The 23,302-nt window shown below is 49.0% G+C and overlaps 3 protein-coding genes across 5 annotated transcripts in view; 2 read left to right on the plus strand and 1 right to left on the minus strand.

Moving 5' to 3' along the window:
* Positions 1–1,096: 1,096 nt before the first annotated feature.
* On the plus strand, positions 1,097–6,532 carry LOC309397007 (zinc finger and BTB domain-containing protein 26-like). 3 transcript variants are annotated; one of them, XM_081962675.1, is made up of 2 exons: positions 1,097–1,163; positions 3,958–6,532. In XM_081962675.1, exon 2 carries the CDS (start codon positions 3,968–3,970, stop codon positions 5,255–5,257), a length of 1,290 nt encoding a protein of 429 aa, XP_081818801.1. In that variant the 5' UTR covers positions 1,097–1,163; positions 3,958–3,967; the 3' UTR covers positions 5,258–6,532. The 3 variants fall into 3 exon arrangements, with proteins under 3 accessions (XP_081818801.1, XP_081818799.1, XP_081818800.1); XM_081962673.1 differs by lacking the exon at positions 1,097–1,163 and adding an exon at positions 2,174–2,416 and having other exon boundaries at positions 3,958–6,531; XM_081962674.1 differs by lacking the exon at positions 1,097–1,163 and adding an exon at positions 2,467–2,725.
* Positions 6,533–16,678: 10,146 nt separating this feature from the next.
* Positions 16,679–19,707, plus strand: LOC309396959 (cornifelin homolog A-like; the record flags this gene model as incomplete). The annotated part of the gene is made up of 2 exons (XM_081962580.1): positions 16,679–19,056; positions 19,618–19,707. Exons 1-2 carry the CDS (start codon positions 18,793–18,795, stop codon positions 19,705–19,707), a joined length of 354 nt encoding a protein of 117 aa, XP_081818706.1. The 5' UTR covers positions 16,679–18,792.
* Positions 19,364–23,302, minus strand: part of MEGF8 (multiple EGF like domains 8) — a 48,867-nt gene continuing 44,928 nt past the window's right edge. The window contains 1 exon segment of the mRNA XM_081962528.1: positions 19,364–22,483. Coding sequence (XP_081818654.1) covers positions 21,290–22,483 — 1,194 coding nt within the window. The 3' untranslated portion in view covers positions 19,364–21,289.

Raw genomic sequence — 23,302 nt, forward strand, 5'->3', positions numbered from 1 at the left:
GGAGTGTCACGTGGAAGTAAATTCCAGGTAAGTTTTTTTAAAAAATCGCAGCTATAAAAACGTACGACCAAAGTTCCTACAGACACACACACCCCCAAAAAATAAAATAAAATGGTACTTATGAACTGGATCAGCCTCTCGACGCATTTTGAGAAGTCTGCAACTGGCCTGCATTTACGGCTGCTGGCAGCACTCTTGACTGCAATTTATGAGTTATATAATTTATAATGTATGATGGGGGTTTTTTTGCCCAAGGAAGCGAAACCTCTTCAAGGAAAAACAAAGTCCAGTTGCCTTTTTGAAAAAGCACCTTTGGGACATTTCAAAAAGAGATGGTCACTTGGGAGAATTCCCAAGGCTTTGTGTCTTGCCAGTTGTGGTGTAAACCCTGAATTTAATTCTCAGACTGACCGTTAATCCAAACCCAAGATTAAGATAATCTTCGGTGAATCAGCATGTAAATGCTGAGTTTGGTTAAAAAGAGAAAAATACCATTACTCCCATTTTCAACTACATACCCCCTTCTTTCTGCTTTTTGACGCGCTCTGTACGGTCTGCATTCAAAGGCTTCTTAGAACCACGGAAATGCAGTCGCAATCTTATTAGTGGCTGGTTTGGGATTTATAAGGATTTTTTTCACCCGCAAACATTTTTAATTCAGGATATCTCGGGTGGGGAGGGAGGAAAAAGGAGTCAAGATATGGATGCTATCTTCTGTGGGGGGGGGTGGTCTCTAGCTTGAATTTTATGACCCTCAAGAACATCTGCAGGATATGAGGAGTGATTCTTTTCTGAATATTTGATCTGCCAACTTTTTGTAATCTTGTCTTAAGGACAGGGCCAGCCCAAGAACTTTTCCTGCTCCTACAAGGGCAGGAAACGGCACGAGAATTGTTGTTTTGTGCAAAATGAGGAAGGATGTGCAAAAGAGGAAGGGTCCAGCTATCTTGTAATCTCAGGCGGATTTTTATTTCTCAATTCAACTTGCTTCACCGACTTGTTGTGGGGGGAAAAAATAGGGGAACAGATCTTGATCTGGGGGTGGGTCAGAATATCAGAAGAAGCAACCGATGGAAACTAATCAAGGAGAGAAGCAACCTGGAATTAAGGAAACATTTCCTGACAGAATAATTAATCAGTGGAACAGGTTGCCACCAGAAGTTGTGAGTGCTCCATTACTGGAGGTTTTAAGAATAGATTGGAGAATTATTTGTCTGAAATGTTAGGGACCGGGAAGACATGATAGCTGTCTTCCAATATTTGAGGGGCTGCCCCAGAGAGGAGGGGGTTCGAGCTATTTTCCAAGGCACCCAAAGGCCAGACAAGGAATAATGGATGGAAACTGACCAAGGAGAGATTCAACCTAGAAATAAAAGAGAAATTTTCTGACAGAGCAATCAACCAATGGAACAGAAGTTGCCTTCTGTTGTGGGAGATTCATCACTGGAGGTTTTCAAGAAGAGACTGGATTGCCATTTCTCTAAAATGGTATATAGGGTCTCCTGCCTGAGCAGGGGCTTGGACTAGAAGACCTCCAAGGCCCCTTCCAACTCTGTTATTCTGTTGCCAAACCAACCCTATGAGTATTACTATCCTGAAGAACTGGGCCATGTAAGGGGGAAAAAGTTAATTTAGTGCAATCCAGGGAAATCATAACAACAGATTGGAAGGACTAGGGATGCATTGTGGACTTCTGATTACGTCCAAAATGGTGCCCTGTAAGTTACATTGGACTGCAACTCCCATCCTGGCAGCTGGGGAAATGGGAGTTGTAGTCCAACCCTCTGGAGGCACCAACTTGGGGGACATTGCAAATAGATAGGAACAACTGGAGGGGAGAGCTCAGCTTCCAATGGTGCGATAGAAAGACTGAGTAGATGCGTTGGATTAGAGCTCCTCTCCCACCTGCCAGCTGGGGAGATGGGAGTTGTAGTCCAACCCTCTGCAACAGGGCAACCTTAAGCGAATGCTGGCTGGGAAATTCTGGAAGTTGGAAGTCCGGACATCTTCAAGTTGCCAAGGTTGAGAAACAGTGCCCTACAGAGACAGGAACGACTGGAAGGGGGGTGGGGGGAAGCTATGCTTCCAATGGGGCTTCAGGAGGACTGAGCCTTGGGACTCTTTCCCGCGGAGTGATACCAGCTTTTAGCATGACCCTTCACTCCCCCACCCGCTCTCGGAGGTCCCCCTTGTGCTGCGCCCCGGAGGCGGGTGGCGGCGCGGAGCAATCCCTGCCCTTGCCCGCCTGGGAGGAAAAAGTCCCGGACCCTTTGAGAGGCGGATTTCAAGATGGCGGCGCAGCCGAGGTGCTGCGACTAGGCCTAAGGGAGCCGATGCGAAGCGGCCGTCTTGGAGGGCTTCAAACCCGAAAGCGGCCCCTGGGAAGAGGCAGTTAGGTGCCCGAGGCGGCGGTGAGGTGAGTGGCTCCACAAGCGCGACGTACGTCCCGGTATAAAGAGCCAGCACCCCTTAGGCGGCGAGCGTAAGTGCCGTCTCTGAATAGGCGTTTCAGGAACGGGCAGGTACGCATAGAGCGTAACCGGACGCCCAAAGGCGCCTCCAGGGGGCGCTCTACGAACAGCTTCGGAATGGCAAAAGGACCTCCCCGCGCGATAGCGCAACGGGCGAACGGCTGGTCCGCAGGTTGCGTACAGGAGCGGGGACCTCAACGCAAGGAGACGCGCGCTGGTTGCTCCGACTGCGTAGGACGCTTTCGGGAATAGAAGTAAGAGGGCACGTGGGGGGACGAAATCAAAATAATTGGCAGCTTCGGCGAGGTTTTTCATTGAACAAAGCGGGGTTTTGAAAAAGAAAAAGACCGGTTGTAAAATAATCCAGACCTTCCCTGTTCATTCTAGGCAAACTCTTCACAAATATTATCATTTTGAAATTCCTTATTTTTCCTATTGGATTTAGTTGTGGAATGAATTCAAAATAAGGATTCAGTGTAAACAAGGACCACATTTGGCTGTTTTGTACCCATAATCGACCAGGTTTGGCTAAAACGGTTAAGACAAGTTCTGTAAAATTTTGAGTTTCTCAGTAAATCTGAACTTGCGGAATGAATTACTTTAAACCCTTGCCTTGATGGAATTGTTACGGGGAAGTTGTCCCTACACAAAGTTTAAATCAGTCACGTTTATTTTATTTATTTTATATCCCACCTTTATTCTTTTTAACTAAACAACCGAAGGCAGCGAACGTATCTAATACAACTTTTTTCCTCCCTATTTTAACCTCAGTGCAACAGCCCTGTGAGGTAGGCCGGGCTGAGAGAGAATGCCTTCCCCAAGGTCATCCATTTTTTTCCACAACTAAAGCAGGACTAGAACTCAACGTCTCTTGGGGACCAAAGTCACCCAGCCGGCTTGCATGACTAAGGCGGGACTATAATTCACCGCCACCCAGTTTCTGTTCTGCTGTCTTAACCACTAGGCTAAACTGGCTCTCAATTGATCAGGGTCTGTCGATCAAATTATTGTTTTTTTAAAATTTAGCCTACTCTTAGTATTTTGAATTTTGAACAACTGGAGGCAAGCTGTTCCACTGATCAATTGTTCTGTCAGGAAATTTCTCCTCAGTTCTAAGTTGCTTCTCTCCTTGATTAGTTTCCACCCATTGCTTCTTGTTCTGCCCTCAGGTGCCTTGGAAAATAGTTTGACTCCCTCTTCTTTGTGGCAACCCCTGAGATATTGGAAGACTGCTATTGTGTCTCCCCTGGTCCTTCTTTTTATTAAAGTAAACATACCCAGTTCCTGCAACCGTTCTTCATATGTTTTAGTCTCCAGTCCTCTAATCATCTTTAATCAAACGTCTTAGCCATTGGGCCTACAAACCCCCATCTAACTCATTCCCCCCTCCCTCTGTTGTGTGGCAACCCTGAAGCCTCCAAAATGGCCTCAGCCAGGTTCACTTCAGGGTTGACATCTTCCTTCTCCTTCGTCTTGTCTCTTCTAGACGTATCATAATGGCGCCAGCCTGCGAGCGGCTGCAGTTCCGGTTTCCCGGTTACGGCGATGGCGTTCTGCACCGCATGGACCAGCTGCGAGAGCAGCGCCGCTTCTGCGACGTGACGGTGCAGGTGAACGAGCTGCGGGTTCCCGGCCACCGCGTGGTCTTCGCGGCCTGCTCCCCTTTCCTGCGTGACCAGTTCCTGCTCAACGATTCCCAAGAGGTGACGGTCTCCCTCTTCCAGAGCCCGGAGATCGGGCGCCAGCTTCTGCTGTCCTGCTACACGGGGTGCCTGGACGTGCCCATCAAGGAACTGGTCAACTACTTGACGGCGGCATCCTTCTTGCAGATGGGCCACGTGGTGGAACGCTGCGCCCAGGCCGTCTCCCACTACCTAGTCCCGAAGGCAGACGCCCTGCTGCAGGAGAAGCAGGAGGAGGAGAGCAGTGAGCAGCAAGACGGAGAAGAGGAGGAGGAGGAGGAGGAAGAAGGGGAGAAGCAGCCCTCTTCCACCCCGGCCAAAGCAGACTGTGAAGAAAGCAAAATGGCGGCCGTGGAGTTCACCCCCCGCAGTTCCCACGGCCCTGCCTCTCCCGCCATTTCCCTCTCCCTCATCAACTCCGCCGTGGAGATCACCCGCAGCTACCTGCAAGGTTGCTACGACGACGAGATGGGCAGCAAAGGGCTCCCCTTCCCCTCTGCGACCCCCTCGCCCGCTTCTCAGTGGAGAAACTACCCCTTGCACCGCCATCGCCACGGCCCGGCTATGAACTACCGGGAGTGGAGGACGGGCAGCGGGGTGGCCTCGTGGAAGGTGCCGGGCTTGGAGCGGCCTTACCGCTGCCCCCGTTGCAGCCGGGTGTTCCAGCAGCTGGGCCACCTGGTCAGCCACGTGCAAGAGCACAAGCTCTTCCTGTGCCTCCGCTGCGGCAAAGTCTTCTCGCAGAAGAGCAACCTGACCCGCCACATCCGAGTCCACACGGGTTTCAAGCCCTTCCAGTGCCCCATCTGCCGTAAGTGCTTTACCCAGAACGCCACCCTGCAGGACCACCTCAACCTCCACAGCGGCATCAAGCCCCACAAGTGCAACTACTGCGAGATGCACTTCACGCACAAGCCGGGCCTGCGGCGCCACCTGAAGGAGCTGCACGGGAAGAGCACCGTCCAGAACAGCCACGAGGAGATTGAGGAGGTCACCATCGACTTCGACATGCGGGGAGGACACGCAGAGGGCGGCTACAGCCTGAACGGCAGGTTCTTCTGCGAGCCGAAGGGGGGTCTTCCAGCCCTGGCGTCCTCTCTATGAGAAACGTCAAGGTTGCCACCCTCCTAGGAGATGTGTAGTAGTAGTTGTCGGGGAACTCCGGCCGCCGGCCCGACTGTTTGTCAAGTAGTCAGGCAAATGGCCTGGAATAGTGAGATGTCAGAAATATGGATGGAGCTGTGTGTTCTCTGTAGAAATTGCCCGGCTACTGGATGCTGCCAGCTGGTGGCTGCCTTGGCCGCTGTCGGACGTGTTTGCTTTTCCCCGAGCTGGTCCACCTTTTGAGGTGAGACGAAGCAACTTGCCAGGGACTCTGGGGTGCCTCTGTGCCCCCATCCCGAAGGGCAGCCCCCGCAGAACCACGCTGCTCCTCTTCTATACCTCCCGTTCCGAACGGCAGACTTTGGTGAAGGAGAACTTTGCGGTGGGCGGACGGCCACGGAGCCTCCTCTTGGATTTTCCTACCTCAAGCACTTGAAGGTCTCACGTCAGTCTTAACTTCGGAAGAACCGAAGGACACGGACACGTGCGAGAGAGAGAGAGAGGCGGCGTTCGAGAAGGAGCGGGCCCGTTTGTGAATTAACCTCGGTGCGTCCGCAGGTGTGGCGTACGATGCAAACAAGGGCCCGGGGGGTCGTGGGAACGCTCGTCTCTCTTAATAAAAGGATGCGACTCATCGCCAGAGTTAACAAAAAGTTCAAAACAGCCAGTGTGATGCTGATTCCTTGCTGATTTATTTGAAGAGGGAGTTATGGGAGGGAGAAGGCGTGATAGGCAGTTTAATCCCAACCCATTGAGAGGTAGGGAGTGTGTGTGTGTGTGAATCAGTGAAAGATAGGAAGTATGCCTGTGTCTGTTTATAATCCCAACCCATTGAAATACAGATAGTCCTTCATTTACAACAGTTTATTTAGTGATTTTTCAAAGTTAACGGCACTGGGGAAAAAACAACTTATGGCCATTTTTTTTCACTCGGCTTCGGTCTGCTGGGGAAGCCTAGGTGAGCACACAAATTGGGGGGAAACACACTTAACAAATTTTCACTTAACATAAATATTGCGCTCAATTGTGGACATAAATCGAGGACTGTGGCTTTCAATCTAAGCCTCTGAGGGGAACCTTTGCTCTGAAACCATCCCTCCCTTCCCAGGAGTCCTTCCTTGCCTTCCCAATGGCTTCTGTGCCCCGCTCTGACCGTGGTCACCCAGTCTCTTGTCAACAGCTGAATTGGGAAACAAACCAGCATCTGGTGGAATAAGCTCACGTGCTTATATTCCTATGTCACTAATTCTGGGGCTCAATTGGGGGGCGGTCATAAATCAAGGACTACCCGAATCACCTTTTGGAAGGAAAATTTATAAAAATGTAACCAGCAGTGCCTGTTCTTTCCCCCCCCCCCCCTTCTTGGTCCCTCAACACGAAGGCAAGATCCTCCTGTCCAGCTCTGCTGCTATGCCCAGAGAACTCTGCTTATGCACAGGGGAAACAAATGGAACACAGATTTCCAGCAGGCGGCCAGGGAAAGCTCAACCTAAGTAGGAGCAGCTGGGTGGAGGCAGGAATCCATCTGTCAAGGAAAGATTGTCGATTGTGTAGCCCAGGAAATGGGGAAAGCTTTGCGCTGTCACTTCCACCACCTCTGCAGGCACCTGAACTGCTCATTAGAGATCAGGTGATACATCAGAAAGCGACAAGGAAATGTCAAAAGGATTTACCTAAACAGCAATCTAATGACCTGCAGGCACTGCTCTTGAAATCGGGGTGGCTTCTTCGTAACGGCAGGTAGATTTGTGTTGAGATGACAAAAATATGTGCTAAACCTTCTAAAAGGGGTCTCCAACCATGGCAACTTTAAGCCTGGAGGACTTCAACTCCCAGAATCCCCTGGTTGGGGAATTCTGGGAGTTGAAGTCCACCTCTTGTAAAGCAGCGTAGGTTTGAGCAACATTGCTTTAAAGACTGAAAGAACAATAGTGCCTTCCTGCCCTGCATTAAATTAATTAAATGGAATGGATGGAAGAGGAAAACGATAGAAGGAAGTATCTCTGCTCTAGAATGGGTGGGGAAGCATGAGCCCTTTGTGATTTGTGGACTTCAACTCCCAGAATTCCTAGGCTGGCTCGGGAATTCTGGGAGTTGAAGTCCACAAGTCATACAGGGGCCACGGTTCCCCCCCCACATCTGCTCTAGTAGCAGTCCCAAAGGTGCTTTTTTCAAGAGGCAACTGGACTTTGTTTTTCCTTGAAAACGTTTCGCTTCTCCTCCAAGAAGCTTCCTCCGTTCCGATTGAACGGTGGGGAACAGAAGGATTTATACTTAGAAATTTATAGGATGTGTATTTGTATTATATAATGAGGATCTATATATTATATCACAGAACCGAAGAGGTTTCTTGGAGGAGAAGCAAAACGTCTTCGAGGAAAAACAAAAGTCCGGTTGCCTTTTGAAAGAGCACCTTTGGGACAAGCGTGGTCTGGATGACTTGAGAATCTCCATAGACACCTCTGGAGGTAGATTAAGGATACAGGCGTGCAGCTGATTTGATTGCAAATCAAGTCATTGATGATCAAAATATCTCTCCGTTTTGAGGGAATATATTGCCCAGGACAATATTCCTTGTAAATCCTTCCCTGCCCTTGAATGGGTGGCAGGGCCTTGCTAAGATTCAGCAGTACAATACTTAAGTCTTAAAACAAGGCAAGAAGGCGAATTCCCCAGGGAACAAACTGAATGCAGACTCAGCTACTTTTAAATCCCCCCCCCCGTCCCCCGATTTGCTATTTTTTAAAAGTCAAGAATTTCCTGTTACCGAATAAAAATGGGAACTGAGGCAACCTCGCCCACTTCACCCGGCTTGCAAACACAGCACCTGAAAATTAGTAAAATTCAGTATTTTCTCCACCTGCCCAGCTGTTTTGTGCTAGCTCATCCCGTTTTCATATGGCTGCAAACTCGGAATTGTTTTCCACAGTGGCTCTGGGGGTATTCAAACTGCTTTCCTGCAGGGAAGAAATCAACTTGTTCAGCTGAGCTACGAAACAGGCTGACATCATGTTTTTATGGGACTATTGGTTACGACAACAAAAAAGATTTAATCTTTTTATTTATTTACTTACTTACTTACTCCCCCCCCCTTCCATTCTCAGAAACGCTTTGTTGGTTTTCTTGTTTTTAAAACCTGTTCGGAGATTGGGTTGCTACTTGTAGTTCGCATAACACAACATCAAAGAGGCGGGGGGGGGGGAATTAAAATCCGACATAACTTTTGTGTGTCGGGGGGGGGGGAGTTTAATAATGTGTAGTCTGAATGCGAGATCAGCTGAAAAGGCGGCCTGGGACAGCAAGTCCTAGGCGTGCCAAGAAATTAAACATTTTGTACTAGAAATTCCATCCGCAAATTCTTGGAAGTCATGAGAGCTGTGAATTAATTTTAGCGTCGTGGGTTTTTGCTAGTTGAATTGTTGCATGGAATAAGACCAGCTTTGCAGGAGCCGTGGTGGCGCTGTGGTTAGAGTGGAGTATTGCAGGCTGATTCTGCTCACTGCCAGCGGTTCGATTCTGACTGGCTCAAGGTTGACTCCGTCTTCCAAAGCCAGTCAAATGTGGACCCAGATTGTTGGGGGCAAGAGGCTGACTCTATAAACTGCTTAGAGAGGGCTGTAAACACTGTGAAGCAGCATATAAGTCTAAGTGCTATTGCTCTTCCCCTTCCTCCCTCCCTCCCTCCCTCTCATCCTTCCATGGTGCCCAGTGATTCGTATGCAGTATTGTAAGCTAACTCTGCCAACTGCCAGCAGTTCGATTCTCACCTGCTCAAGATTGACTCAGCCTTTCATCTTTCTCAAGTCAGTCAAATGTGGACCCAGATTATTGGGGGCAAGAGGCTGACTCTGTAAAACGCTTAGAGAGGGCTGTAAAAGTACTGTGAAGTGGTATATAAGTCTAAGTGGTATTGCTATTATATCAACTCAGAGGACAATGCTATTTTTCTCCGGCCTGAAAAAGATATTTTATCTCCCAAGGAAAAGATCTTCCCCTTTCTCAGATATGAAATGACCTCCTCCACGGGGCTCAGGAGGGACAGCGTTAAAAACCATGTCGTTGTGCGAAGCGTGTTTAGCTCTTCCTACGGCTTAGCAAGAAAAACATTGCCCAGTGCTACATCTTCCTTCTTTAAAATAGCCTCAACTCATGTCCCCCCATTCTGGCCCATTTTTATTTTATTTATTTGTATCTCGCCTTTTATCTATTTATTTTTTTTACAAATAACTCGAGGCAGCGTACTTTTCCAAAAAAAAAAACCTTTCCTCCTATGTTCCCTGCAAGGTTGGTTGGGGTGAGCCAACATCACCCAGCTGGCTTTCATGGCGAAGGCAGGACTTGAACTCACGGTCTCCTGCTTTTTAGCTTGGTGCCTTAACCACCAGGCCAAACTGGCTGTCTATCTCCACAGTATTTTGGATGATGCTGATGGACCTTTTCAAGCCACGAGTTCAAAATCTGTTTTGTATCCCAGGACAGAATAGTCTGGAATTGGTGGTTCTCCACTCGTGAGTAATTTCCGGATTGCTCTGTGGTGTTACTCCAAATAGGCTTGCTAATTTGCGTAGAGGGCACCACAATTGGACTTGAATCAAACAAAGCATTCCAGGCAAATGGGAGACACTCATTTTGGGCTCCATTTATTTCTACATGTCATTTGTTGTTGTTGTTGTTTTAAAAAAAATACCGAGAGAGAATCCCTGCTTTTGATAACCATCGGATGAGCCTCATCCTCAGTTATGCTGATTGTGCAAAGTTGTAGGGCTGGCCAAGCTTACTGTGATGTCCCTGTGTTTTGGGGCCAACCTTCCCCAGAGGCTGCTTGGCCTTCTGTGCCAGTCCTGATGTTGGCACACACAGAGAGAGAGAAGCTGAAGAAGTTTATTTTCCATGGCCCCAGAGGTTGGGACAAGAAGCAATATGGGTAGAAGCTTATCGGAGGGAGCTTCAACCTGGAAATATGGAGGGATTTTCTGAAAGGGAGGGCGGTTAGGGTCGATGGAAAAGCTTGTGGGTGCGCCATCATTGGAGGTCTTCAAGAGAAGATTGCACAACCATTTGTCTGGGACGATAGAAGGACTCCTGCCTTGGGCAGAGGGCTGGACTAGAAGACCTCTGAGGTCCCATCCTGCCCTATTATTCTATGATTCTAGTAATCTTCCCCCTATTTCATCCTGGTCTGCTTAGCTTGTAGAACAACTTGTGGACTTCAACGCCCAGAATTCCTCAGCCAGCCATGAGGAATTCTGGGCGTTGAAGTCCACAAGTCTTAAAAGTTGCCATGTTCGGAGACCCCTGCACTAAGCCGTGTTTGCGGACGCCATATCTCGTCGTTTCTAAGTGCCGCAGCTTCATCGCTTTCAGTGGGACCACTGCAGAGGTCAATAAATGTTTCTCTCCCAGTGTCAAACGACAATCAGGTGTTTCTGCAGATGGCCTGTTTTGCAGAAATGGCTCTTCCCAGAGGACATGTTCCATTTAGAATAGAGCTGGAAGAGGCCTTGGAGGTCTTCTAGTCCAACCCCCTGCAAAAGCAGGAGATCCTATTCCGTTTCAAACAAGTGGCTCTCCAGTCCCTTCTTAAAATCCTCCAGTGATGGAGAACCTACAATTGGCAAGTTCTTCTACCAGTTAATAGTTCTCACTGTTAGGGAATTTCTCTTTAGCTTTAGGTTGCTTCTCTCCTTGATTAGTATCCATCCATTGCTTCTTGTCTTCTGATGCTTTGGAAAATTAGTTGCCCCCTTTCTTCTTTGTGGCAGCCTCTCAAATACTGAAATACTGCTATCCTGTCCCCCCTTCTTTTCTCTAGACTGGCTGTACCCAGTCATTCTTCAGAGTCTCCAGGCCTTTAATCGTCTTATTTGCTCTTCTTTGCACGTTTTGGAACGTCTCAAGTTCTTTTTTGTAACGAGGTGTCCAAAACTGGATGCAGTATTCCAGGTGTGGTCTTAACTAAGGTTTTATAAAGTGAAGAGGAACTAAAGAGCCTCTTGATGTGGGTGAAGAAGGAGTGTGCAAAAGATGGCTTGAAGCTCAACATTAAGAAAACTAAGATCGTGGCATCCGTCCCTCTCAATTCCTGGCAAATAGATGGGGAAGAAATGGAGGTAGTTGACAGATTTTATTTTCCTGGGCTCCAAGATCACCGCAGATGGGGAGTGCAGCCAAGAAATTAAAAGGCGCTTGCTCCTGGGGAGGAAAGCTATGGCAAATCTAGACAGCCTCCTAAAAAGTTGAGACATCACCCTGCCAACAAAAGGGCGTATAGTCAAGGCGATGGTTTTCCCAGTTGCAATGGATGGCTGTGAAGGTTGGGCCATAAGAAAGGCGCCAAAGAATGGAGGCCTTTGAACTCTGGTGCTGGGGAAGACTCCTGCGAGTCCCTTGGACTGCAAGGCCATCCAACGGGTCAGTCCTAGAGGAGATCAACCCTGACTGCTCTTTAAAAGGCCAGACCCTGAAGAGGAAACTCAAATCCTTTGGCCACCGAATAAGAAGGAAAAAGGACTCCCTAGAGAAGAGCTTCATGCTGGGAAAGATGGAGAGCAAAAGAAGAAGGGGACGGTGGAGAAGGAGGTGGCTGGATGGAGTCACCGAAGCAGTCGGCATGAGCTTCAATGGAGGACAGGAAGGCCTGGAGGAACATTGTCCATGAGGGTCGCGATGGGTCAGATACAACTTCGCAACTAACAACAACATCAAAATAATACTTCACGTGATTTTGATTCTATGCTTCTGTTTATAAAACCAAGGATTGTGTTGGCTTTTTTTTTTTTTTTTGGATTGCTGGCTGATATTTAAGTGCTCATCTATTAGGACGCCAAAGTCCCCCTCGTGAATGGCTGTAAATCAAGGATTACCTGTATTACTTCCTTTGGGAAGCGTGCTGCATTTAAAATAGAAGAAAGCCACATGTGCATGTGAGAAATGGGATGGCCTGTACACCTTTGGAGGCTGCCCGTCTGATTGCCAGACCGGAAGGAAGTGGTTGTGCCTCATCGTGCCCCACCTGCCACCTGCTTAGGTTTGGCGAGTGGTTGAAGGCAGTGGGTAGGAGGACGTCCTATTAAAAGCACTTTTGGTACTTAAAGTAAACCGTGTGATGCTTCTGAATGGCTTTCAACTGAGCAACTGGCGGGTTGGTTGAATTAGAACAGAGGTCTTCAAACTTGGCAAGTTTAAGACTTGTGGACTTCAACTCTCAGGATTCTCCAGCCAGCAGAGCTAGTTCAGGAATTCTGGGAGTTGAAGTCCACAAGTCTCAAGTTTGGGGACCCCTTCATTAGAACATCTGTTGATTCTGTGCTTTGCACCACACCTAATTCCATCAATCAGAATAGAGCTGGAAGGGACCTTCGAGGTCTTCTAGTCCAACGCCCTGCTCAAGCAGGAGACCCTACACCAGGGGTGGGGAACGATGGGCTCTTTTGTGACTTGTAGACTCCAACTCCCAGAATTCCTGAGCTCGCATGATTGGCTCAGGAACTCTGGGAGTTGAAGTCCACAAGTCATAAAAGAGCCTGTGGTTCCCCACTCCTGGCTTGTACATTTCAGACAGGTGGGCTGCCCAGTCTTTTCTTAATGAAGCCCCCACAACTTCTGAAGGCAAGACGTTCAACTGATGGATTGTTCTCACTGTCAGGAAATTTTGACAGCGACCCGTATCAATCATGCCAGTCAATGATATTTGTGATACGTTATTTAAAAGTTCAGTTGACCGAATTTCATGTTTAATAAATGAAGTATATAATACTATTAACATTTATAGGCTACCTAACTTGGGGTGAATCTTTTAGGATTATGCTCTGTGCCATGGATCTGCGGCAGGAAACTCTCAAAAGATAGAAGCCACAGCCCCAACTAAGGAAAACTAACACAGGATAGTCCTCGACTGACGACAGTTCGTTTAGTGACCGTTTGAAGTTACAACGGCACGGAAAAATACTGACTTATGACCGTTTTTTCACAGTTGCGACCTTTGCAACATGCCCATGATCACATGGTCTCCGTTCGGATGCTTGACAGCTGACTCACACTTATGACGGTTGCAGTGTCCCGGGGTCATGTGATCCCCTTTTGCGACCTTCTGACAAGCAAAGTCAACAGGGGGGGAGATAGATTCACTTAACAACCATGTTACATAACAACTGCAGTGATTCACTTAATAACTGTGGCAAGGAAGGTGGTAAGATGGGACTAAACTCACTTAACAAATGTTTCCCTGAAAATAAGACCTCCCCAGATAATAAGTCCAATTGGGCCTTTGAGCACATGCATGAAAATAAGCCCTCCCCGAAAATATTGCAACATAGCAGCAGCCATAAGGTGGCCACATTTGCCTCCTCCTGCACCTCAAAAATAAGACCTCCCCGAAAATAAGACTAAGCACTTATTTCGGGGGTCAAAAGAACATAAGACCCTATCTTATTTTCAGGGAAACACGGTAGGAACAGAAATTGTGTTTGTAACTTGAGGACCACCTGTATGGAGCCCATATAATTTAATGAGCAGTAAACGTTCTAAAGATAAATACAGAACTGAGATCAATTTATAACTACTACATTTCTTAATTTTTAAAAAAAGACTCTACTGTAAAACAACGACTTTAAGCTCCCTGACTGAATTCATTTTATGGCTCAGTATACGGTATATGCTCCAGCATAGTATTATTATTGGCAGCATTCCTGTATTCATTTTTTTTAGCTAAGACTAAATTGGTCGGCGTTTTAATAAACGTGTGTGGGTGTAGAGGTTGTATACACGGGTGTGACACACATCTCGCACACCCCGGTCTTCCTCGGTTGCATTTTGACAAGGAGACAAATTGGGTTCCTGAAATTTGCTAAGCCACAAGTGAACCAGAGACAATATCGAGCAAGTTGTGTAAATGCAGTTGTTGTCATTTCACTGACCTGTTAAGCACGTTGTGTAGGCTGCGGCCTGAGGATAAAAGCTACAGCCGGCTGACGTTTCCTGCAACACAAGCGCATGTCATTATTTCTATACAATCTGGTTGGGCCATGAGGGGGGTGTTCCCCTTAGTGAATTATGCCCACCAGGTGTTTCCGGGCGTTTCACCAGCCGAGAGCCCAGGGCAGGGGCAGGGGGGGGGGCGGTGGTTATTAGGGAAAGTCTCGGACCTCAGGAGGTCACTCTGCCTCAGATAGGCGGGTGTGAGTCCCTTTTTGTGAAGTGGGGCTTTGGAGTTCAAGTGGGCCTTTTTGTTACGTACCTGTCTCCCTGCTACGTTTCATCGGCCCTGCCGGAGCTGCTAAATATATTAGCCAGATTGGCGGTTGATTTCCCCAGGCTTATGATCCTGGGGGATTTCAATCTGCCTTCCATTGGCGAGACATCCAAGTCAGCTCGGGAGTTCATGGCTTCCATGACGGCTATGGACCTAACTCAGTTAATTCAAGACCCCACCCATAACAGGGGACACACGTTCGACCTGAATTTTGTCTCTGGGCAGTGGATGAATGATCTAGATTTAGGGGATATTTCTATCCAACCCTTGTCATGATAACTATTTGTTCCCGAATGGTAGAAGAGCAACTGCTCAAGCAGGGGGTTGGACTAGAAGACCTTCAAAGGTCCCTGCCAACTCTGTGATTCCGTTCCTTGTCCTAAACAGGCTGAGAAGTCACCACCTGCCAAGAAGTCATTTTGTGGCCACTGGGAACGGGCTCCTTCCGCTGACCCGGCGCTCCTGACAATGCCAAGGACAGCAGGATCTAAATTGGCATCCAGCGAGCCGCTTCCTCTGAGCTACCCTGCTTTGGGTCAGCTTAATTGCAAGACTGGCTCTCGTGTGCTGAAAATAATTAATGAAACAAGAATTATGTAATTTAGGTGTAGGCTGTTGCATTTTAATTCGGTGGCATGGCACTGTCGTCAGCACCCGAATTCTAATAGGTACATCATGCAAAATAAGACACGGGCATCCTTGGTTTGCACTCTGCCTAAGCAGGAGGGAACAGACTTTAATGTTACTCCAACACACACATACGTGTGACCTCCCTGCACATGCACACACATCTCCCGCATGCTCGGCAGAGACCCCAAAATCAGCTGGCCAGCAGGAGGCGTGGGCGCATGCGTAGTGAAGCTGAGCTGGGTGACAGCTGGTGCCTCTCGCATGCCACCTGTTGGAATGCGTGCCATAGTTTTGCCATCACGGGTGTAGAGCATTAACCACAGTCTGCCACGAGGAGTAGCAGCTCTTCCTAATTCTCTGCCTAGTACTGTACCCAGGCAGCTTTCCTCAATTATGGTTGGTCAAAGTATTGTTTTGAAAGAGGCGTAAGTATGGAAAGATTAATTGGGTCTCCCAGGGATAAGCAGCAGTCATGACTAATTGATATTGACTCGTATTCCGCTGTCTTACCCATCGGGATCATCTCTGCGGTGATCTTGAAGCCCTGATTGGAAGTGGACTTCCTTTCTTGTATGGGATCAACTTCATTAGATCACCCACAAGGGTTCTTCTCCTTATCATGTTTCCCAGAGAGTTCAGAGGAATCATTTTCCGGTTTCTGGAGTTATGGTGACTTTCAAGAAAATTGCAACACTTTGTGTCCCGTGATGACTTTTGGGGTGACTAGATGTTGGCAAGAATAGGAGAGCAAAATCAAAGGGACGGACTAAAAGCCTTGAAAATTAGGAATGTAGCGTCCGACTCTTTCTAGATTCCTGAAAGGTTGATTGCCAAAGGAAGTGAATATTGGTAGCTCAAGGTTGAACGGTGGGATGCTTGGTGCTCTCTGAGCCTGGTTATATTTTCTTGCCGATATTTCATCACCTAAATAGGTAAGGTCAATCAGTGGTAAGAATCAGCACTAGCATTGATGACGTTACCCAGCTGGGTAACGAAATGTTTCCAAGAAAACAACCAACTTTGAGAGCAGGAAGGACCACACAGTTCAACCCAAGCTGTAAACATTTTCTTCCATCGGTTCTTTGTGCTGTGCTGATTTCTGGAGTACAACGTATTGGAAATCGGAATGACAGAATCGGAAGGGACCTTGGAGGTCCTCTAGTCCATCCCCCTGCTCAAGCAGGGAACCCTATACCATTTCAGACAAATCCACTGTGATTCTGGAACACCCAGCAACTAATGACTTGGCCCCAGGTTTTTGTTGCTACGATATTTTTTTTAATGTGCCTAATTTTATGCTTTTATTGTGGTTTTTAATCTTGGTTTCGCTTTGGATTGGGAGCTGGCCAGAGGTGGTTCTAAGAAACAGGCTGTATCCAAGTTTTAAGTAAACGAATAAAACTGAAATGAGTAAAACTCAAAAGTCAGTAAACTCGACATTAATAAATACAACTCAAATAAATACACTCGGTTGCACGGCCCAGCCTCCAGCCTCACATTTTCCATTGCCTGCCGCAGTTTTCCCACCCTGGGAAAGGACACAGAGAGAGCCAAGACCTGATCATCTGGACTTACAACCATTTATTGATGGAAGTTACATTATTGAAATAGCAACTTATAAGTGGTCCTCGCAGCATCCCCATAATCAAGAGCCGTAGTGGCGTAGTGGTTAGAGTGCAGTACTGCAGGCTACTTCTGCTGATCACCGGCTGCCAGCAGTTTGGCAGTTCGAATCCCACCAGGCTCAAGGTTGACTCAGCCTTCCGTCCTTCCCAGGTGGGTAAAATGAGGACCCAGATGGTTGGGGGGCAATTATGCTGACTCTGTAAACAGCTTAGAGAGGGCTGTAAAGCGGTATATAAGTCTAAGTGCTATTGCTGTCCCGTGATCAAAATTCAGGTGCTTGGCAGTCATCCATGACCGTTTCGGAGTCCCGGGATCAAGTGATCATCTCTTGTGACCTAGCTTCCTCCGAGCAACGGGGGAAGCTGAATTCTGTTAACGCCTGTGTGATTTCCTTAACAATTGGCCGTCATTTGCCGAACCACCTGGTAAAAATTGGCTGCGATTTAACTGCCCTGCTTAAACAGAGGAAATTCTGGTTGGCAATTGTGGTCATAAATCCAAGAGAAGAGGCACCGGACTTCATCCTAGTCATGAAATAATTGTATCCCACCGCTGCAATTTTGAAGTGGGGTGGGGAGGGCAGGCAGGACTTTGGAGATGCATCACACCCCTTTCCAAATCAGCCAATGAGATTCATGGACTAAATTGAGCAGAGAGTGTTCCTCACGTGGCTGGCTTACCCACCCACTGCCGTGGCTACATTTTCCAGGAGCTTTTTAACCCCGACTCAAAGAACATCGGGAGTAGCCTGGAGGTTCCTTGTAGCTCCCTGTCTCCTAAACGCCAAGGCGCCTCACCCACCACCTCGGTTAAGTTGCTCGCCGGCGTCTCCCAATTGTTGCCATCCAAGTGCCTGACTGGGAAGACACCCAACGACAACTAGCAGCTACAAGCGATTTAGGTCCTTCGGTTGTCTTGAGCATCACTGCAACATCAGTGCCATGGCTTTCCGGTCTTTTCCCGTGGTGTCCTCCCAGCCTTGCGTCTCCCAACCGTGCTCCTCCGAACCTTCAACCGGAGGACCAACACCACAGACCAACACCACAACATGTCCGGCTCCGTACCGGGATTGGAAATCCAGCTTGACAGACTGCTGTGCGGACAAGCAGACTTGTGAGTATCTCCCGAGGACTCAACCTGGGAGGGGAGGCCCCCAAGACCCCTCAACTGTCCCCACTGGGAGATTAAGATGAAATTTATCATTGGAGTCTGCCAAAAAGAAACACGGGCCGGCAAACCCCCACCGCAGAGATACTGCTGCGGGTAGTCCTCGACTTACGGCCACAATCGAGCCTCATGTTTCTCTGGCAAAACGAGGCCGTTGTCGAGCCGGGTCTCATTTTGCAACCTTTTTGCCCCCATTGTTAAGCGAAGCGCTGCAACTGTGAAGCGAATCATTTGGTCGTTAAGTGAATCTTGCTTCGGCTGCTAAACGAGGCTGTTGTTAAGCGAGCCACACCTCCTTTTACCACCTTTTTGCCACCGTTAAGTGAATCACAGCAATTGATTTGTGAATCATTTGGTCAGTAAGCAAACCATTTGGCCATTAAGCGAATCTGGCTCCCCCCCCCCCCCCAATTGACTGCTCGTCGGAAGCCGGCTGGGGAGGTGACAGTCACGTGATCCCAGGGCAGTCCCTGTTACAAATACATGCCAGTTGCTAAGTGCCCAAATTTTGATCAAGCAACCGTGCGGCTTACAGAATACCCGAGTTGCAAGGGACCTTGTAGGTCATCTAGTCTGCACCGGTTGCTATTCATTTAATTATCCGGGAGCTAAGATCTGTATCATCTGAAGAGCATCGTGCCACTTTAAATTGCTGGTCTGAAGTCTGACGCTAAAATAAAATGTTTCCCCGAAAATGAGACAGGGTCTTATTTTCTTTTGACCCTCCCCCCCCCCCGGAATAAGCACTTGGCCTTATTTTGGGGGAGGTCTTATTATTTTTGAGTTGCAGGAGGCGGCGAGCGTGGTCACCTTGTGGCTGCTGCTCTGTTGCAGTATTTTCGGGGAGGGCTGATTTTAGCGCATGTGCTCAAAAGCCCAATTGGGCTTATTATCCGGGGAGGTCTTATTTTCGGGGAAACATGGTAACGTATGGGGGATAAGTGCGGCTTCTCAAAATTCCACTCCTGCTTCCCTCTTGCTTCCCCCAGGCATCTGCGGTACCTTGGCTCCTTGCGTCCTGGCGTGCCAAGTGGCGGCGAGCCTTGGTGAATGCTGCTGCCTGCCGATTCTCCCTGGAGCCCTGGTGGCTCTCCGGACGGGCTTGCGAGAACAACAACGTATCAAGGTATTCCCATTTTATCCCCGGGGAAACATCGTGAGCCGGAGAGGACTGGGGCGGGAAGGCAAGGCTGAGAAGGCGGCGGTGGGAGGAAATTGCAATCCCGCAAGAGTTGGGAGAGCAGACTTTAATTAACTTGGAAAGTTAATCCAATTCTCAGTTGGCATCGGCGGCAGTTGATTTCCTGCTGATTTTTCAGTCCTGGGGTGGGGAGGGAGGGAGGGAAGGAGGACAAGAGCTCTCGTTTCCCCCTGGAGACAGCTCGGTTAGATCTTTTAAAAATGAAAAGCAAAGGCAGAAAAACGGAGATCGGTTGATTGGGGATTTTTGGCGTTTATTTTGAATCGAGAGACGGTTGGAATTGGGGAGGCGCAGCTACCATAGAGCGTAAGTTAAATAGAAGACGTTGCACCGGATAATTGTTAGAAGTGTCCTTCAATCTCGAGAACTTTCAGACGTGTGGACTTTCAATTCCCAGAATTCCCCAGCCAGTCCCCACGTCCGAAAGTTCCCAAGATTGAGAAACACTGATTTACAGTTACTACTGTTTTTTCCCTTCTTCCCCAGGGGGATGTTTGCTGTGATTGGCTAGCTGCCTGCTGTTGCTGCCCCTGTGCCACCTGCCAGATGGCGCGTGAGATAAAAAATCCCTGTTAAACCATCTTGGACTCTACGAAGCCCTCTTCACAATTAACCAGGAAAGAGAAATTTACCTGTCGGGAAGGAATGACAACATCAAACTGAGCTGAAAATGGGCTTAAAACAAGAGACAGAAGCAGCCACACCGGGAATGCAGGAGGCGGCAATAACCCCATGCAACACCCCCCCCCCATCTTCCTGCCCCCTTCCATCACCAACTTTTTGACACACTTGGATCCCCGCAGCAGCGTCGAGGGCACCTTGATAACAAAAACCAGCACAGCTCCCTATTTCTGACCAGTTTAGCTGCTTGGAATTACCACGCTTCTGTGCCCAGCTTTCCATTCCTTCGCTCCCATCCAGCAGGGGATTAACGACTTTTAATCACCACGCGGCAGCTCGCCCGGCATCGCGACAAACCAGCCCTTCAAGATCAAGAGGCTACACACAACCCCAAGCACAATTATCTCCCAGGCATCAAAGAGACGTCGTCTGCTTCTTCTACCCATTTTGCAAGGGAGATCTCTATCAACGCAAAAGCTCATTCATGTTAACAAAACCACAGGCCGGGTGGAAAAATTGCCCAACATGCTTTCCCCCTGATTTGTTCAGGAGATTGTAGCTGCTCTTCCACACTCCAGATTGACAATGATTCATTCCAAACCAACTTTACTCCTCCTCGACCTTCTGATCCCAAGAGAAGTATTGTCAGCCAACTAAGTTTAACAGTGTTTCGGGATTTGGGGTGTCCGCGGAGTGGGACGGCTGATAGTCCTGGCCGATCTTGCAGCAACACCGGGTAGAAAGCAAGCGACTTGAGATGTAGTAGATTCTCTACACAGCGATGGAAAAGCAAGGCTGTGAACAACCAAGGCAAAACTCCGTCCTTCCTCCATTTCTACACTCACGTTTGGACATGTCTGGCCCGGGGCTCGACCACAGGCAGCCTTCACACAGTCTGCTCGGTGGATTTCGTCCTCGGGGTTTCCACCCTGTATGAAAACATCAGCTAAACAAAAGGGTGGGGTTCACACGTATGAAGACACAGAAGAGCTACCAGTGAGTACTAACCAAGCTGAGCATGTGGCAGAGTGTGTTGGGGAAACATAGGCATTAAGAGCTAGGCTGAGGACCACCCTGCATGCTCCCCCCCATACCAGGGGTCTCGAACCTTGGCGACTTTCCGACTTGTGGACTTCAGCTCCCAGAATTCCTCAGCCAGCCGGGAGTTGAAGTCCACAAACAATAGTTGTTGTTTTTTACTGTGCCTTGTAATTCTGGGAGTTGAAGTCCACCAGTCGGAAAGTCACCAGGGTTCGAGACCCCTGCGGCCTATGCCATCCATTCATACTGAGTTGGCCCCAGGACCCTCCCAAGCAGGAGGACAGCAGAGCAGGCGCACACAAGCCCCGGAGACCATCTCTGGTTTTTCCATTTGGTGGATGCATCTCCAGCTGGCAGGAAAGTCTGTAGCGACGCCGTACGAGCCGGAGAGATTTTGCACGCCTGTTCTCCTGAAGGTTCTGCCCTTCTCAGCCCCTCCACCAGGCAGATTGCTGAAGCCCCTCTCAGCCCCAGCAGGGCGGAGTTCTCCACTAACTCATAGGGACATGCTTGTCAGGTTCTCGTGGCTGAGCAGGCCCTTGCGCGAGCTGCTCATGCCGTGGCTGCTGCTGCAGTAGTCCTGGAGATTGTGGCGCAAGGTGACGAGAGCAGAGCCAAGGCAAGCTCGGTTGGGGGCCTGCAGCCCACCCGGTAGCTGGAAGAGGACGGTAGCCACACCGGCCATGCCATCGTCTGTAGGCTCCAAAGTGATTGGCCCCACCCGGAAGCTGGAGTACGAGTAGCCCATGAGATGAGACAGGAAGGGCTCCGAGCGGCGGAAGTGGGCCACGGGATAAGGGACCTCATGATAGGGTTTCAAGCGACTGGGAAGGGGCTGGGCTGCTGCCAAGGATGGGAGTTTGTGTGGGCGAGCGGGGAGGAAAACCAACTCGGCCGGTGCCCCCAAATTATCCGGCTCGAAGTAAATGGTCACTTTGGCGAAAGGCCGGCTGGCCATCTTGGTCATTTCCTGCAAGTGGCGCCGTTGCTCGTGTCTCAAGTCCAGGAACTGCTTGACTTTCCAAAGCAAGACACAGACAGAGAGGAAGAGGAAGAAGCAGGAGAAGAAGACGGAGAAGAAGACGAAGAGGTCGATGTGCGCCTGGTCCTGGCGGAAAAAGAGCAGGCCCTGAGACTCGGTGACGTTGGGGCTGCTGCCTCCGATGCCCAGCAAGATGACGTAAAAGCGGCTGGATTTCAGAGCGTGGATCTCGTGCGGGTAAGTGATGACCACCCGATCGTGGACACCCCGCACGATTAGCACCCCCTGCTGCTCCCTCACGGTGATGTAGGTGATCAAGCCGTGTGCCTGCGCCTCTCGTACCAGCGGGGAGGACTGGCTCACGTTGCTGCGCACCGGCGTTTCTTCCCCCGGGGGGACAATCCTCACCAAGTGGATGCCCGTCGCTCGGTCGACGTCCACCACAAACGTTTCGTAGGAGGTAGAGATGTAGACGTCCACTCCACCGAAGGTCACATCTATGGTGATACGGATGTCCACGTTGGTAAATTTGGGCTGGACACCGAAAAAAACCGAGCGTCCAAAAAGCAAGTTCTTAATGTTCGGCTCGTGAAAGCAGTTGAGTTGGGACGTGGGGTCGAAGCAGCTCTCCTGATCGACGATGATCAGCCGGTAGCACTGGTGGCCACCCACCGGATTCCCGTGGAAGAATTCCCGGCATTTGGCGCACTGCGGAAAGGGGAGAAAAAGACCAGCCGGAAGATTTATAGGAAGCAATGCCAACTATTTTGAACTCTTTCTTCCTACTCAATTTGTCAGCCGTATTTGAAAACCAGGAGTCTCTGAACTTGGCAACTTTACGACTTGTGGGACCTCAACTTCCAGAATTCCTCAGCCGGCCGGAATGAGGAATTCTGGGAGTTGAAGTCCACAAGTCGTGAAGCTGCCAAGACTCCTGGTTTTAAGAGATGCCGGTTAAACGGTATGTGCCATTTTCCGAAACCCCAGTAATACTTGTTAGTGGACCTTAAAATTTATTTCTCCTCTTTGATCAGTGCAACAGGGTCCGGAAAGCTGATGCCGGCCTTTAATGCTGTGCTCGCAACAACCGCAGGACACAAGTGGTTCTGATTGTTACTCCGAACCACAAAAACTGATGTAAAATTGACGATTCCTTTCCAGGATTCCATCCTCTTTGAAGAAATGTAACGTGCTCCAGGTTATTTGTGATGGCGGGCCTTCGGGATATGTCCGCTACTAACTCCATCAATAAAAGATATATACTAAGTCAATAAATATTTGTTGGGCAGTGAATGGTTTTGTTCGGCTCTCATGTATCCCAGAAAATTTTTGCTGGCACAGGCACTATGGACCGGTCCTTTGCTGTTTGCAGGGGGAGGGTGGACCCGATATAAGCTCCTCGTGGGCCGGATCGGGCCTCTGGGCCTTGAGTTTGACATCTGCGGTGCAGGACAAAGTCCAGAGAAACAGTCCTTGATTTTGTGCTGCTAAATTCATCCCTCTGATTGAACTTCCCTTTCTCTTGAT

This window comes from Natrix helvetica (genome assembly GCF_964273705.1).
Source record: "Natrix helvetica genome assembly, chromosome: 9".
Classification (NCBI taxonomy): domain Eukaryota; kingdom Metazoa; phylum Chordata; class Lepidosauria; order Squamata; family Natricidae; genus Natrix; species Natrix helvetica.

Excerpts from the sequence above, each read along its gene's own strand:
- LOC309397007 (XM_081962675.1), top strand. The coding sequence starts at position 3,968 with ATGGCGCCAGCCTGCGAGCGGCTGCAGTTCCGGTTTCCCGGTTACGGC.